This window comes from Mustela putorius, unplaced genomic scaffold (assembly GCF_011764305.1).
Source record: "Mustela putorius furo isolate JIRA1106 unplaced genomic scaffold, ASM1176430v1.1 tig00003854_pilon_pilon_pilon, whole genome shotgun sequence".
Classification (NCBI taxonomy): Eukaryota; Metazoa; Chordata; class Mammalia; order Carnivora; family Mustelidae; genus Mustela; species Mustela putorius.
This window is the reverse complement of record NW_025422006.1, coordinates 6,530,776-6,546,397: the sequence shown is the minus strand read 5'-3', so window position 1 is coordinate 6,546,397 and position 15,622 is coordinate 6,530,776. Positions and strand designations below refer to the sequence as shown.

General features: G+C 43.0%; 1 protein-coding gene across 3 annotated transcripts in view; it reads left to right on the top strand.

Moving 5' to 3' along the window:
• The window catches only part of DOCK8 (dedicator of cytokinesis 8), a 202,626-nt gene that overhangs the window by 88,145 nt on the left and 98,859 nt on the right, over positions 1-15,622 (top strand). For all 3 annotated transcript variants that reach the window (XM_045065055.1, XM_045065054.1, XM_045065056.1), the window contains 7 exons: positions 2,122-2,188; positions 4,293-4,442; positions 6,249-6,329; positions 7,450-7,609; positions 9,934-10,070; positions 13,496-13,589; positions 14,493-14,655. In XM_045065055.1, the coding sequence (XP_044920990.1) occupies positions 2,122-2,188; positions 4,293-4,442; positions 6,249-6,329; positions 7,450-7,609; positions 9,934-10,070; positions 13,496-13,589; positions 14,493-14,655 (852 nt within the window). The remainder of the gene's footprint in view (positions 1-2,121; positions 2,189-4,292; positions 4,443-6,248; positions 6,330-7,449; positions 7,610-9,933; positions 10,071-13,495; positions 13,590-14,492; positions 14,656-15,622) is intronic.

The following is a 15,622-nucleotide window of genomic DNA, read 5'->3' as shown; positions in this document are numbered from 1 at the left end:
AAACAAAAAAAACAACAACAAATAGAGCCATTTGGATTTCTCTTAATGATAATTGTCAGTTTTCTGGCAATGTTTTTTCCCATTGTCAAAGCAGGAATCAGGTAGAATTGAGGTGCACTTGGCCCACTCAAGTGTCTTAAATAGTGTCCGTATCAACATACATCTGTAAGAGGAGTGATGTACCAAAGAGACTGTCCCACTTCTAACTACTCCAAATAAACCGGATTTAAAAAAAAAAAAAAAAGCAAGTTCTTATAAGTAAACCTACAGTGTCAAAATTATGAATAGTAAAAATGTAATGGTAGTGTTAAAGACCCCCATTTCCCCATTGACACGGACATGCAGTATTCTGTTTTGACCACTACAGATTTTATCAGCTTGGGAATTTTTCAGAATCTGTTGAGATCTCTAACTGTCACTGTTTTGCTTTCGAGAAACATGTAAAGCCTCAAGCATGTAGAAAGAATCAGGCTGGTGTAGAATCTGCAAATGTTTATAGCACCTAGGGAAAAAAAAAAGAGGATGGCAACAAAGTATTTTTCTCTTTTGCATTTAATGTGCAAAAATCTTTAATAAAAGATTTAATGCTATCTTATGTACAGTAACCTCAGTTCAAGGAGTCTCCTTGCTGGTGAAACTGAGTGCATCATTAAGTTTACTCAGATAGATTGACTGATTGATTGATTTAAATTTTATTTATTTATTTGAGAGAGAAAATAAGCAGGGGGAATGGAGGGAGGGGGAGAGAGAGAGAGAAGCAGACTTCTGGCTGAGCAAGAAGCCTGATGCAGGCTCCCCAGGACCTGGAGATTATGACCTGAGCTGCCCAGGTGCCCCCCCAGCCCCCGAGCGTGTTTTAAATGCAGATTTTGGGAGACCTTGCAGCACCATCCTTCCCTCTAAGAGATTATGGTTCACTGGACCTCAAGGGGGACAAAGAAACCTACATTTTGATAAACTTCTCATTTGCCTCAAAATTTAAGTTTCTGGGGACTACCCTTGGAGATACACCTGTAGGAAGAAAAACCTCAGGTTCTGTGAAAAACCTCAGGTTCTCTTTTTAGGGATGCCTGGATGGCGCAGTTGGTTGAGCGTCCGATTCTTGGTTTGGGCTCAGTTCATAATCTCGGAGTCATGAGATCGAGCCCCATAATGGGCTCTGGGCTCAGCATGGAGTCTGCTTGAGTTTCTCTCTCCCTCTGCCTCTCCCACTCATTCTCTCTCTCAAATAGATAAATAAATCTTAAAAAAAAAATAAGTCTTCTTTTTAGACAAGGTTACCTAGCAATAAGGCCATCCTCTCACACATGCCTTGAAACAAAATTTGGCCTAATTTCCATGGCTTCTGACGTAATGGTGGTCCAGGGCCTGGTTCCTGGTGCGCTCAGCTAACAGGATCCTAAATCACAGGTTGTTAGCCTGAGAAGCTTGGAACATGTTAATCTGTGCTTCTCGTGTCTTCCGTAACATGTGGAAAGATTATGCTCTGGATATGCGGTCTCCTCAAACCCACCATTTCAAGGGGAATGGGCGGTTAGGGCTGACATGCTTCTAGCTCTCACTGGGTCCCCACAGTTCTGATCCTGACCCAGCAACTCAGCAGCTCCCCAGACAGAGAAATTAGGAAAGACCAGATATCCACCCACACGAATGGTCCCACTATAAATTTATGCAAAAGCAGCAAAACTTTATTTAACTCTGAAATGCCTTGTCCCCTAGAATTGAATAAGAGGGATTCTTACCCTAGTAGTAAAGGGTAAACTGGGAATAAAATCTTTGACTAAACAGAGGCTTTACCATTAGAAAACACAGCACCCACAATGGTAAGTAGAGCCATATTGGATCCCACTGTGGCGCCATTCTGCCCTCTGTCCCTTGCAGTGCCCCCGACAAGTACTTTTTAGGAGAAGGTGCCATCCAGCCCAGTCTCCAATGACTGCGCAATTTCCACCAACCTCCATCTTTCTCCACTAATATCCCAGTATGAGTCTCATCTGTGTGGAGTTATCCAAATATTTTGGGGGAATGGCGTACATGTTTAAGCAGTTTATAGAGCTCAGCACTTTCAGCAAATTCAAAATCATCTAAATTAAAATGCTATTTTTTTTCTTTCTCTGACAGGTTTGAGATTGAAATTGAGCCTCTGTTTGCCAGCATTGCCCTCTATGATGTTAAAGAAAGGAAAAAGGTAAGGAAGCAAAGAACATTCCATCCTGGGGGGCACACTATTGCTCATGATTGGGGGGGGCGTGTTTTTCAGATCTCACTTCTCTGCAGCAAAAACACATCAGATTTGAAAGTAGATGACCTTTGACACATCTGGTCCTACTGCCCTGGCAGTTTTTGCAGGATTGATCTGGCAATGTTAGTCATTTATGTTCTTCGAAGAATCTTGAAGGGAAAGCCTGCTGGAGGTAGTGGCCTGTTTAGGATCGAGAGACCAAAGAAATAGCAACATACGGGATGACACATAAACAAGGCAATTTAAATACATTTTTGACAAGTTCGGATATATATGTAATGTCACCTCTGTTTGGGAGTTTTTGCACTGTGAGATAATCTCGTCACGGATGGTGAGGACCATGAGATGAAGACCTCACTGAATGTGATGTCCTTTTAATGAAAGAGATTTTGAATACCTCAGCCTCTTCTCCAGGAGAGTTTTACTGTTTAGTCACTTTGTGAACCCCGGAGGAGGACAAAAACAACCCAGCCACAAAGGATGCTGTTGCCCCTTTGACCTGTAACCTCTCTGTATTTAAGGAAGTGTGTGTCTCTTGTTCATAACAGCTGAGATGTACATCAGCTCGGGTAGGTTTACTGCTAAAACTGCTAACCCCTAAATTCCAAAGTGTAAGGTAGTAACTGTCCCACGTGAGCGGGTGTCAGAGATCCCCTGGAGGACTTTGACATCTCAGATGCTGGGCTCCCGTCAGAGCGTTGGACTCCAGAGGTCCGGGGGAGCCTGAGAATCTGCATTTCTAACAGCTTCCTTGGTGATGCTGAAGCTGCTGGGCAGGGGACCACATTTGGAGAACTTCTGGTTTAAAAAAGAAGTTTCTGTCTTGGTTTCTTAGCAATCCAGGGTGGCGTGGGGTGGGTGCTAGCTCAGCAGAGGTCTGCTGCCCTGTCGTTCTAGAACCCCTGCTGGCAGAGCTCCACCATCTTCAGTATGCACCCTCCCTAAGCCTTGTCCTTGGCACTGTACTCCCCAAAAAGGGAAAAGATGGGTGGGGGAGGGCTGGAAGTGTTTCGTTTGTTGGTTTGTTGAAGTGCAGGGGGCATACACTCTTATACTAGTTTTGAGTATACGGTGCAGGGATTTGACAGTTCTATACATTCGACAACACTCACCCCCTTACCTGTTGTTACCAGCTGGGTGACTCAGCCCCTGTGCTCACAGCTCATTGGAAAGAACCTAGTCACATGCTCGCTCCACCTGCAAAGGATGCTGGTAAATGTAGTTTCTGCCGAGCAGCCAGTTCTCAGCTATGACTCTTAGCGATGAAAGGGAGACCCGACTACCCAGCGGCTCTTAACTAACACGGCACTGGCGAGCCTGGCAGCACGTGGCCTGCCCTGCTCTTGCTCAGAATCTCGAATGGGGCCTCGCCACCTGCGACATGAGAAACACTCTTGAATTTCCATGCCTGGCTTCCTTCCCGGGTTAGCCAGTGAGAGTCAAGCTAGTGTCCTCGCTGTGAGCGACCCTCGCTCGTGGCTCTGCGCGCTCTGAGACCTTTCTCAGGCTTCTCTGTGCAGGGCTCTCTCCCCAGTGAACCGTCATCCTCCAGCTCTGCCCATCTGTCCCTATCCAGGGACCCTCGGTGTCACATGCCTCCTGATCGCCGTCCCTCCACTGGATGTGACCTCCCACCCTCTGGAGCGTCCCCTGTACTCTTCCGTGCGAGTACGGTCCCTTATCTCTAGCTCCTACTAGTAAATGGCAAAATTGCCTTTTTCCTCATTCTTGACTGTAAACTGACTGGGGTGGGTGTGGGGCAGAGACGATTTCTTGTGTTTCTTTGCCGCGGTGCCCAACGCATCATTGGTATTCAGGAAATAACGGGTGGGATAATAAAAATGCAAATGTTTCGAGGATCATCTCTCCAGCAGCTCCAAGACATCTAGAAATTGCGACAAAATGCGTATCAGGTTTTTCCCCCACTCCTGGTCATAAAGACCCTTATCCTTGCGGCAACATTTCTTCATGGGTTCCTTACCCTTTAAACACACGTAGACCAGAAGAACAGCAGAGGTGACTTCTTCTTTGCCTTGCTCTTTGTTTACAGATCTCCGAAAATTTTCACTGTGACCTGAACTCTGACCAGTTCAAAGGCTTCCTGCGTGCTTACACGCCCTCCGTGGCCCCCTCAAGTCAGGCGAGATCCGCAGTCTTCTCCGTCACCTACCCATCCTCCGACATCTACCTGGTAGTCAAGGTAATTGAACGCAGGCTGGCTTGCACATTCTGCATTCGGAAGCTCTCCTCATTGCCTTATTCCCAGAGCATGTTTGCGGAAGAGAGGTCAGAACGGGTCCACATGTTCTCCGAGAGAGTCACTTTGTTCATTTTGTTTCATGTTCAACTGACCCCTTTTCCTTTCCAAGCAAATCCTGTATCTGAAGCTAGCACAACTCTGGGTTTGGGAGTCATACACTCTTGGTTTTGAATCCCCGCTTTGAAACTCTGTAGCTATAGGACTTAGGGTGATTATCTAACCTTGCCAAGACTTTGTTTCCTTTTGTGTAAAGTGGAGGTTATAATACTGGCCTCAGTGGGCAGTTGTGATTGCAGAAGAAAGCCGGGCCCATTACAGGCTTTATTCCTCCTATCCTCAGTGGTCCTGTTCTGGGAGGCTACTGTGGAGGAAGTCTTGGAGAGAGTACCTGTTCATGTTCTTCTAGACACCTGTAGAGAAATGTTCCCAAGTCCAGGCTTTGACAATTTAAGGTGTGGCCTGTGGTTTCCAAATTTCACTCTCCCTTTGTATCACTGTGTCACAGACTATGACTTTGTACGGTACAACTCAAAATATGTGGGACAATTCCAAGTAGAAGACTGTGCATTCTCGGCTGTACTCTTTGCTGATGTAAGAAAACCAGAGGCTTTCTCTGCACACCAGAATGACTGGTTAGAGGTTAACAATGAATATTGGGTATTTTACTTAGCTTAAGCCAAATATTTAGTTTTATTGACTGTTTACCCCAAAATTTTAAGTAATAATAATAACATTATTATTAATTTAGGTTTTATTTCACATCCATGCAGAGTTCCAGGCTTGGAACATTTTCTAGTTAGCACAGTGTTTTACTTCCAGGATCCCAAAGATTACCCCATGATCCCAAGAGAGCAACCTAGAGATTCCAAGAAATTAAATGACTTACTGGTGTCTAATCTCCACAAAGGCTAATGGGACTAACGCCACTTGTTTTTCTCTTCAACCTCCAAGTACAGCTACATTTCCTTGGAACAGAGGGTTGGCAAATTTCAGATCTCTCCTTTTCTTTCTCCCAAACATGGTGGTCACATTTCTGGCCAGTCAGATCCTTCATCTGAACCCAAATGGAAGAAGATACTCGACAGGCTGACATTCATTCGTATTTCCAGCCAGTTAGCCAAGTGAAAAGCTGCCGCATTCCATGCCTTTCAGTTTCTTTCCATGTCTGTTAAATCCAGAGAAGCGGCCCTAATAGGAAATACAAGCGAGACAATTACAGATAATTTATTCTGTTCATTTATTCATTTTGTGGAAGGTTTTGGTCCCTAACCCGACTTTTACGGAGGCCATATCTCTTTTTTACATTGTAAGTAATAATAAAGAAAATGAGCTTTTCACTTCTTACATATGTCTCGTGGGTTCTGTTTTATAAAATAACTTTTATTGCATTTTTTATTATAGGCATAATGCATGTTTATGGTTTAAAAATAGAAAATACACATAAGCATTAGGAAGAAGATAAAAATAGCACATAATCTCACCATACAAAGATAACTACTGTTAACATTTGCTGTGTATCTATTATCATCCTTTAGCTCAGCCTTTATGATTTTTTCTTTTTTTTTACAAAACTGTGTAGTACTCTTCATGCTAATTTTTTTCACCCTAATTTTTTAATAAAAAATAGCATGAGCATCTTCCCCTGTCATCAAGTACTGTGACAAAACCTCATTTTGATGGTTGCATTGATGTCATTATATGGGTATAATTCATGAGTTTTGTTTTAATATTTTTTTTTGTTGGTAGATTGAAAAAGTCCTTCAGCAGGGAGAGATTGGAGACTGTGCCGAACCATACATGGTTATCAAAGAAGGTGATGGTGGAAAGGTATGACGCTTTGGCTGTTACTAAATGGTGATATCTTAGAATAAGCAGCTATTTTTTTGGAAGTTCCACAAAATAGTAAAGTCCATAATATGTCCGTAATATGTCCCCATATGAGACATTGATAAATTATGTCTTTAAAAAGAAGAAAGGAAAGCTGGTCATGGATAACTTTTTTTAAAGGAATAAATTCTTGAATTCAACAAATGACATAGACACCAGTGTCTGAAAAGAACTTGGCTAGGACAAAAGCCACATCCTGCTGTCTTGGTTCCAAGGCCCTGACCCAGGTTGGGAAGGCCACAGAGACCTCACGAAACTAAAAGATATCAGAGCTCTGCTGGGCTTTCTCAACAGTCCCAGCCCATTTCCAAATATCTTTTTTGGTGTGGTTATTTGGAAATAGGCTGAGACTTCTGTATGGGATAAATTCACTGGGGCAACACAGGTACTGAGTCTGTGAAAAGGACATCTTTTCTCCGCATCCATTTGCAAAGGTTTCCAACGTGACTCTTTAAAACACAGCCTTTCTGGAAGAAGGCTTGGCTAAGGAGCACCCTGTTCCAGACTCATAAATTTCAAATACAATTTCTTGAACTCAAGGCATTCATTTTTTAAAAACTACCTTCTCTTTTGAACTCAGAACACCTTGGACATGTTACCAACCTAATAAGGACGTGGTGAACCATTATTGATTTTTCTAGAGTTTCCCAAGGCAACTTTTGAAAAGTAGACTCTCTTGACAGCTTGGTATTTAATTTGTAAAATGTTTCATTCCAGAATTTTGTTGTGCAGATCCAAGTCTTAGAGCTAGCCCCTAAAAGCACTTGTTGGTTAGGTTGGTTAGCTGGGATAATGATACTTGGACTTCTTTTTTTTTTTTTAGCTGAAGGTATATTTAATAATTGAATGTTGACTTTCTCTGAACTCTTCGATTTCTGATCTGTATTCTCTTGTCAGCAAGAATCCTAGCCTGAGTCGTATCATTCTCCTGCCCATTCACCCTTTTTAATTAGTAGGGTAGGGACTTTGGAAGTGGCTGTCATATCCATGGCAGAGACCGTTGACTTGGTGCTGGCGCCATATTGTTTGTTTCTGCTTGTGTCTTTCCGCTTTCCTCTAGAGTAAAGAAAAGATTGAAAAACTAAAACTTCAAGCAGAAGCCTTCTGCCAGCGTTTGGGGAAATACCGGATGCCTTTTGCCTGGGCTCCCATAAGCTTAACAAGTTTCTTCAATGTCTCCACCCTGGACAGGGAGGTAACCGATGTGGAGTCCATGGTTGGTAAGATTTTTCAACTGCAGTGGGGAGGGGAGGGGTCCCCAGTGCACTGACTCTGAGGTCAGGGGCTTAGGAGTGGGGGCTCAGAGTGCAGTATGGTGTGGAGAGTAGGAACAAAGAAGGTAAATAGAATGAAATACGTTATGACTGACTTACGAACGCTTGATTGGATGGTGATCCCCAAAACAATTACCATGAACATCTGTGGAACTTAAATATACTCCTGGAGTAAGACTTTTGGTTGGAATTTTCTGGACACTCTGACACTATAAAAAGTTAATTTCCAGTAGCTGCCTCCCTTTCAAAGTAAAAGTTTTGAAATAACAAAGTACAGCAACTATCTATAGTGGCTTAGACAGTGCCACCATGGTTGGCTCTTACAGGCTTCAAAAAACAGAACTCAGGTTTCTCAGCATAATTTCCAGTCCCTTCAAAAAAAAAATGTTTTTCCCCTAGTGTAATGAAAAAGTAGACGCCAAAAGAACATTTCTGTTACTGTTCCAACTTATTTAGTGTATTTCTCCTTTTCATCACCTCTCCCTGGATCTGAGTCATTAACTTCCCGAACAGTTTGGGTATGGAAGTGTCCAGGGGGGTTCAGAGTTCTCAAGCTGACCCACCCAGTGGAGTGTCTTTTGTCCTGAGTGTCTTTGTGTTCAGCAAATATGTGAGGCTGTTCACTTTCCTCATGTGTTCCCACGCCCTGCCTTTTCCCAAATGCCGCCCTTAATGGGGGACCGGAGGGAAAGGTATTTTATCACTGCTGTGAATTACCAGTCAGAACTGCGGGGTTATTTCTGATTTACCAACAACAAACCTCATTCAAGTGCATCCTGACCTTCACACCACAATAAGTGGGTTGTTGTTGTTTTTTTTTTTTTCATGCCAACTTCTGTGTAGACCCACGTAGCCTCATTTGAAAAGAATACTCACAGACTTCAGAGGGGACCATAAACTGGGTAGGCCATAGGGTAATGTCCGGGTCATGGATAAATTAACCTGACTATAGAGGCTGCCTCTTAAGAAGCAACCAGAAAATGCAGCGTTTAATCCTGGGGCAGTACGGCAAGTTTAGGCGGGCAATGGAAGCAGGAAGTTCCTGTTCAGGGGCACCTGGGTGTCTCAGTGAGTCAAGCATCTCCCTTCCGCTCATGTCATGTTCCCAGGGTCCTGGGTTTGAGCCTCACTTCAGGCTCCTTGCTCAGCAGGGCGTCTGTTTCTCCCTGTCCATCTGCTGCTCCGCCTGCTCTCTTTCTCTCTCTCAAATAAATAGGTAAAATCCTAAAAACAAAAATAAAAACTTCCCATTCAGCATCCCAGCAAGAATTAAGGATAAGAGAATATTCATAGAGTGGGCTTGGCGACATTAGAGTTCAAGGCAATTTGACCGTTCACAGTGGAACCCCTTAATTTTGCCGTATAAAAGCAACCAGGTGCCCACCTCAATCCCAGAAGGGGATAACAGATAACTGTGCAGAGTATCGGGGTCCCAGCCCAGGTGTGGGTGTGACTCAGGGTTCTAATCCCTATTGGACAGGTCAGCCAAGGAACCCCCTTCCGCTGCCTGGTGCCCACAGGGAGAGCAGAAGAATGCTCAGATTCAGAACGCACACAGGCTAACCCTGGCAACTTTTTTTTTTTTTTTTAAGATTTTATTTATTTATTTGACAGAGAGAGATCACAAGGCAGAGAGGCAGGCAGAGAGAGAGAGAGGAGGAAGCAGGCTCCCTGCTGAGCAGAGAGCCCGATGCGGGACTCGATCCCAGGATCCTGAGATCATGACCTGAGCTGAAGGCAGCGGCTTAACCCACTGAGCCACCCAGGCGCCCTAACTCTGGCAACTTTGGGTCACAGTCCCAAAGTTCAGGGGCATTTGACCTCAGGCCTCTCCCAGCAGGATGCAAATGTAAAAATAAAACAAAAGCAAACAGTGTTGGCTCAATAAAGCTTCTCGGCAGACCCAGCTCTGGCTGCAGTGCTGGGCCCTGCTGGGTGGCCTGCCCTGATCTCCATGTGGGAGGGGCCTGCGGCTGCGCACGGCTTCTCCAGTCTGGTCAGAGGAAGACGAGGGGCTCCGACAGGGGGACAGAGGAAGGTGAGGCCAGTGGAGGGAAATTTTCATCCAAAACAAGGATGGCCACTTGCCATGTTCTCATTTCATGACTTAAAACTTCTCTTTCATGTACACTGAAATGAAGACAGCATTGGTGTCAACTACACTTCGATAATACATTTTTTAAGTGCTGTCTTTTATATGATAAAGGTCATGACTGCTGTGTATTCAAACAGAAAGGCATGTTTTCGAATGACGATTGTCTTCCTTACAGGGAGAGGCTCCGCGGGTGAGCGGAGAACTCTGTCCCAGACTAGAAGGCTTTCTGAAAGAGCCCTCTCCTTGGAGGAAAATGGGGTTGGCTCCAACTACAAGACCACCACCATGACCGTCAACAGCTTTTTCAAGCAGGTATCTCTTCCCGCTCCATTGGGTCTGAACTTCTCTCCTGGGTGGTATGAGTGTTGGAGCCCAAAGGGGAGGTATATGTAATGGTTAAGGGAGCAGGTTAGTTAACCTCATCAATCCTCAGTGTCGTGATCTGCAAAACAGGGACCACGGTGCTTGTCCCGTGGGGCAGGTGGGCGTGGTAGATGGCCGGAGGTGTGTAAAGCTCTGCTCAGAGAGCCTGGGATGGAGCAGAGGCTAAATGAGTGTTGGCTCATTTCATTGACAGAAGGTTTTGTTCCCACTAAGGCAAACCCTCCTCTGAACAATCACAGTCCAGTTCATAATCAAATCAGTTCCATTTATTGGGCTATTAAGAGCATCTGGCCGGAACAGCCCTTTCCCCTTGGTCTTGGGCTTTCCCAGCCCAGCTGTGGTCCCTATCACCCCTACTCCGTCTTTCCACATTTCTGCCACATTTATTTCCTCATAGAGGGTCACCATCACGGATCTTTCTCTTTATTAGTTCAATAGATAATCAAGGTTATTTAAAAAATCAGAGAACTTCTGAGAGTGACCACATTCATAGAGACAGAAAGTAGACTGGTGGGTGCCAGAGGCAAGAGGAAGAGGGGAATCGGGAGTTGTTGTTTAATAGATACGGAGCTTCAGTTTTGGGAGATGGAAGAGTTCCAGAGATCGGTTGTACAACACCGTGAATGTACTTGGCCCTAATCACTGTGCGTTCAGAAAGGGATACGATGGTGCTGTTCTTATTAGGTCTATTTTACTACAAACACATTTGACTTAGACCCGGTTTGACTCTGACTTGGAAGAGTTTCCAAAGCTCAAGCAGTCTTCACGAAGCAGTTCAGGGGCCTCTCAACAACCCCAAATGCAAAAGGGATGCTGGGGGTGGGAGGTGTGGTGGCATGCCCATAGAAGTAGCATGGGACTGAAGAGTTTCTGTTTGGGATCTAGCCCTTTCTCTTGTCCTTGTGGGGACAGGGAGCAAAAGTACTTAACTGACTTTTCTTGTCTGTACTTGGGAATAAGACATACCTACTTACTTATCTACCTTAGCTACCTAGCTACCTACCTTCCTGGGCTATTGGATTAGAGCTCTTGCCCTTGAATCCTTGGCAGAGTACCTGGCCCTTATAGGTGCCTGGAGAGTAGTGTTTATGCTTAGCCTTCTTGTTCGAGACAAATCTGAAGAAAAGGAAGATAGGAAAAATACGGAAAGATGCTTTCTCTTTCTTTAAATGTTTGAAGAAGGAGGTAATCTTGTTCTGCCTTGTCTCAGAGGGTAAAACCAGCATTAGTGGATTTAAGTTACAGGGGAAGAAACTTTTGGCCTAGATTTGTACAGGTCAAGCAGGCTTCCTTAGAATGTAGTAGAAGGATTTTTGTTGAGAAGGATTTTTGTTGAGATAGTAAGTTGGGAGTGGTACAGAAGGAGTGTATTTTCCTTGTAAAAGGTATCTTTATTTTATTATACTTATCTTTCATTCAGTCATCTCATGTAATTGCATTATGGCCAGTCTCTTGTTTCTTGTCCCTGCAGTGTCCCGAAAAGCAAGTTTTAATTGTCTGGCTTAGCCTGTGACAGACCAAATGGACAATTCAACCCGTAGAGTAGTAGCATTTATCAAACACTCAGACCCAGAAGCACTCTTCTGAATGCTTTGGGTTAAGTACCCTTGTGTGTTCCTCTAAGTAGTCTTTTGAGGTGGGGTCTCTTACTATCCGGTTATGCCAACAAACAAAGAAGCATAGGGAGTGAAAGTCAGGATACAGAAGAATTACATAAGGTAACTGATGAGGCATATCAAGTTGATGCCCTGAAATCCCAATCCTGAAAAGAATGGATGCTCCTTCTTTTCAAGTATCCATGGAGCAGTCTTTATTTTTATTTTATTTTATTTTATTTTATTTTACTTTCTTTTGTTTTACTTTATTTTGCTTTATTTTATTTTATTTATTTGCTTTCCTTGCAAGTGTACTACTTAATCCCCATCAACCATTTCCCCTCTATCCCCCCACCCCCTTCCCCTCTGGTAGCCATTGTTTGTTCTCTATAGTCAAGAGTCTGTTCCTTGGTTTGCCTCTTTTCTTCTCCTTGTATTTATTTGTCTGGTTTCTTAAATTCCACATACAAGTGAAATCATAGGGTCTTTGTCTTTCTCTGACTAACTGACTTTGCTTAGCAGGATATGCTCTGGCTCCATCCACATCACTGCAAATGTCAAGATTTCATTCTTTTTTATGGCTGTGTAATATTCCACTGTGTGTCTATACCCATATTCTTTATCCATTCATCTCTTGATAGGTACTTGAACTGCTTCCCTAATTAGATGCTGTAAATTATGCTGTTATAAGCGTAGGAGTACATGTATCCCTTTAAATTAGTTTTTATATCCTTCGGGTAAATACGCAGTAGTTCAAATACTGGATCATAGGGAAGTTCTATTTTTAATGTATTTGAGGAAGCATCATAGTCTTTTTTGCAGTGGCTGCACCATTTTACATTCCCACCCACAGTGCACGAGGGTTCTTTTTTTTCCACATCCTTGCCAACATTTTTTTTCCTTGTGTTTTTGATTTTAGACATTCCGACCGGTGTGAGGCGATACCTCGTTGTGGTTTTGATTTGCATTTCTCTGATGATGAGTGATGTCAAGCATTTTTTCATGTGCCCATTGGCCATCTGGTTGTCTTCTTTGGAAAAATGTCTCTTCCTGTCTTCTGCCCATTTTTTAATTAGACTGTTTGTTTTTTGGGGTGTTGAGTTTTATAAATTCTTTATCCTGGATACTAACCCTTTATCAGATATGTCATTTGCAAAGAGCTCCCATTCAGTATAGACTGTCTTTTAGTTTTGTTGACTGTTTCCTTCACTGTGTAGAAGCTTTTCATTTTGATGTGGTCCTGATAGCTGTTCCCCTTGCCTCAAGAGCAGATCTGGAAAGATGTTGCTACAGCCGATGTCAGTGAAATTACTGCCTGTATGTTCTTCAAAGATTTTTATGGTTTCAAGTCTCACATTTAGGTATTTAATCTGTTTTGAGTTTATTTTTGTGTGTGGTGTAAGGGAATGGTCCAGTTTCATTCTTCTGCATGTGGCTGTCCAATTTTCCCAACACCCTTTGTTGAAAAGACTGTCTTTTTCCCATTAGACATTCATTCTTCCTTTGCTGAAGGTTTATTGACCATATAATTGTGGGCTTATTCCTGGGCTTTCTATTCTGTTCCATTGATACGTGTATCTGGGAAGGAATATTTGACAAGAGGTTGAACTAAATTATTTCAGCAGTGGCTATAGTCATTGTTCCTATGAAAACCATGTCAGAATAAAACTTAAGGATCAAGGTCTTCCTGGAAATCACTGATCCTCACCCCAGGAGCCAGCGATGTCTCTGCACTAACCCTGAGTTCTCTTTTTGCAGGAGGGGGATCGCCTCAGTGACGAAGACTTATTCAAGTTTCTGGCTGACTACAAGAGATCTTCGTCCTTACAGAGAAGAGTCAAGCCGATTCCAGGTGTGGACGTCTTGTCTTTTCCTCGCTAACTGTCCCAAAGCCATGAATGAGTGGACACACTTTTGGACTAATGCTACAGTTTATAAAATAATGTTTGCGGGGCGCCTGGGTGGCTCAGTGGGTTAAAGCCTCTGCCTTCGGCTCAGGTCATGATCCCCAAGTCCTGGGATCGAGCCCCACGTCGGGCTCTCTGCTCAGCAGGGAGCCTGCTTCCCTTCCTCTCTCTCTGCCTGCCTCTCTGCCTACTTGTGATCTCTGTCTGTCAAATAAATTCAATCTTTTAAAAATAATAATAATAATAATAATGTTTGCTAAATAAATGTTTCGTGATTTTGCTTCAGGAGGGAAGAGTCTGAATTGGTCTATGTTTTTGAAAAATCTGTTAATATTTCTATTCCTATTAAAGGAGCATTATGTTTTAGATCTGGCTTTTCAGATAATCAGATAATAGTTTGAACAGAGCAGCATCTTTTATCAAATAAAATATTATATGAAACTCTTAGTGCAAAAAGAAAAGTGAGAGTGAGGTGCATTGGTAGAAGCTGAGATCATCTTCCTTTTTATTAGCTTAATAGATCCTGAGGCACCAGGGAACCCAGTTTGAAAACCACCAATTGTTAACTATGTGCTATTATAATGTGGTATTTTTAGAAGGAAGCTTAAAGATCCATTTTTTCTCATTGTACAATTCCTTGCTCTTTAATTTCTAGAAACTAAATCTCAAAAGTTATCAAAACATGATTTTTTTTTCCAACTAGAGGAAATTAGCTAGGAATTCCAAAACTCTTATACTCCCACAACTCATCCTTTCTTTCATAAAAGAAATACAGCACAACAGTCTTTCTTGAGTCCCGTGTCACATGACTGCATTTTTACCGAAGTAGTCCTGTTTTCCCTCTTTAGGCTTGCTCAGACTGGAAATTTCCCCAGCTCCAGAGATCATCAGTGGCTCCCTCACTCCTGAAATGCTGCCAGTGAAATCTTTTCCTGAAAACCGGACACGTCCACACAAAGAGATTTTGGAATTCCCCATCCGGGAAGTCTACATCCCTCATACTGTGTACAGGTAAGAAACTTGGGCTCATGGGAAACCGTGGAACCCACATGTAGAGTTGTGCTTGGGGACCACTCTCCGTATCCTTCAACCGATCTTCTTCCTTCCTAAATTTTGGGGAAAATGAAATACGATGTTTCCATAACTGTGGATCATGGTGAGATCCATTTCTAAAAATGGTTTATCTAATTTTATTTAACCAGAACATGTTACTTGAGTCAAAGTTGGAACGTGGGATTACTTTGGACATATTCCTTCCAGAAATGAAATAACGTTCCTAGTCATTACCTCAGTTTCCCTTTGTGTAGAAGGATGTATTAGGGAAAGAGCAATGTGACCAAAAATGTTCTCATTGTCTAAAAGAAAGATTTTTTTAGCTCAAGATCAAGTCTGTCCTATAACATTGACAGCAATGGTAGACATCTTCATTATGTATGTTTCCGATACAACAGCCACTTGCCACCTGCGGCTGTTCGGCATTTGAATTGTGGCTAGAGTAACGGAGGAATGGAGATTTTTATATTATTTGATCTTTCTTGATTTGACTTTAAATCCAGATGCAAGCGGCCGGTGGTTACCATAGTGGGCAGAGCAGAACTGGACGGTAAAGGCCTAAGAGGTTAGGCTGCCTTGGTTTCTTGGTGGCCCTTCGCGGAGGGCTGGGAGGAAGCTGTTCTCACTTATTTTGCCAAAGACATTGCTGCTCATGTATTTTGGTTTTTCTTTTGAGAAGATTTTTTATTTTTTTTTTAAGATTTTATTTATATATTTAAGGGAGATGATGAACATGAGCTGGGTAGAGGGGGAAAGGGAGAAGCAGACCCCCCGCTGAGCAGGGAGCCTGCCGTGGGGCTCGATCCCAGGACCCTGGGATCATGACCTGAGCAGAAGGTCATGATCAACTGTTCAACTGACTGAGCCACCCAGGCACCCCTTGAAAAGATTTTTTATTTTATTTTATTTTAAAAATATTTTTTAT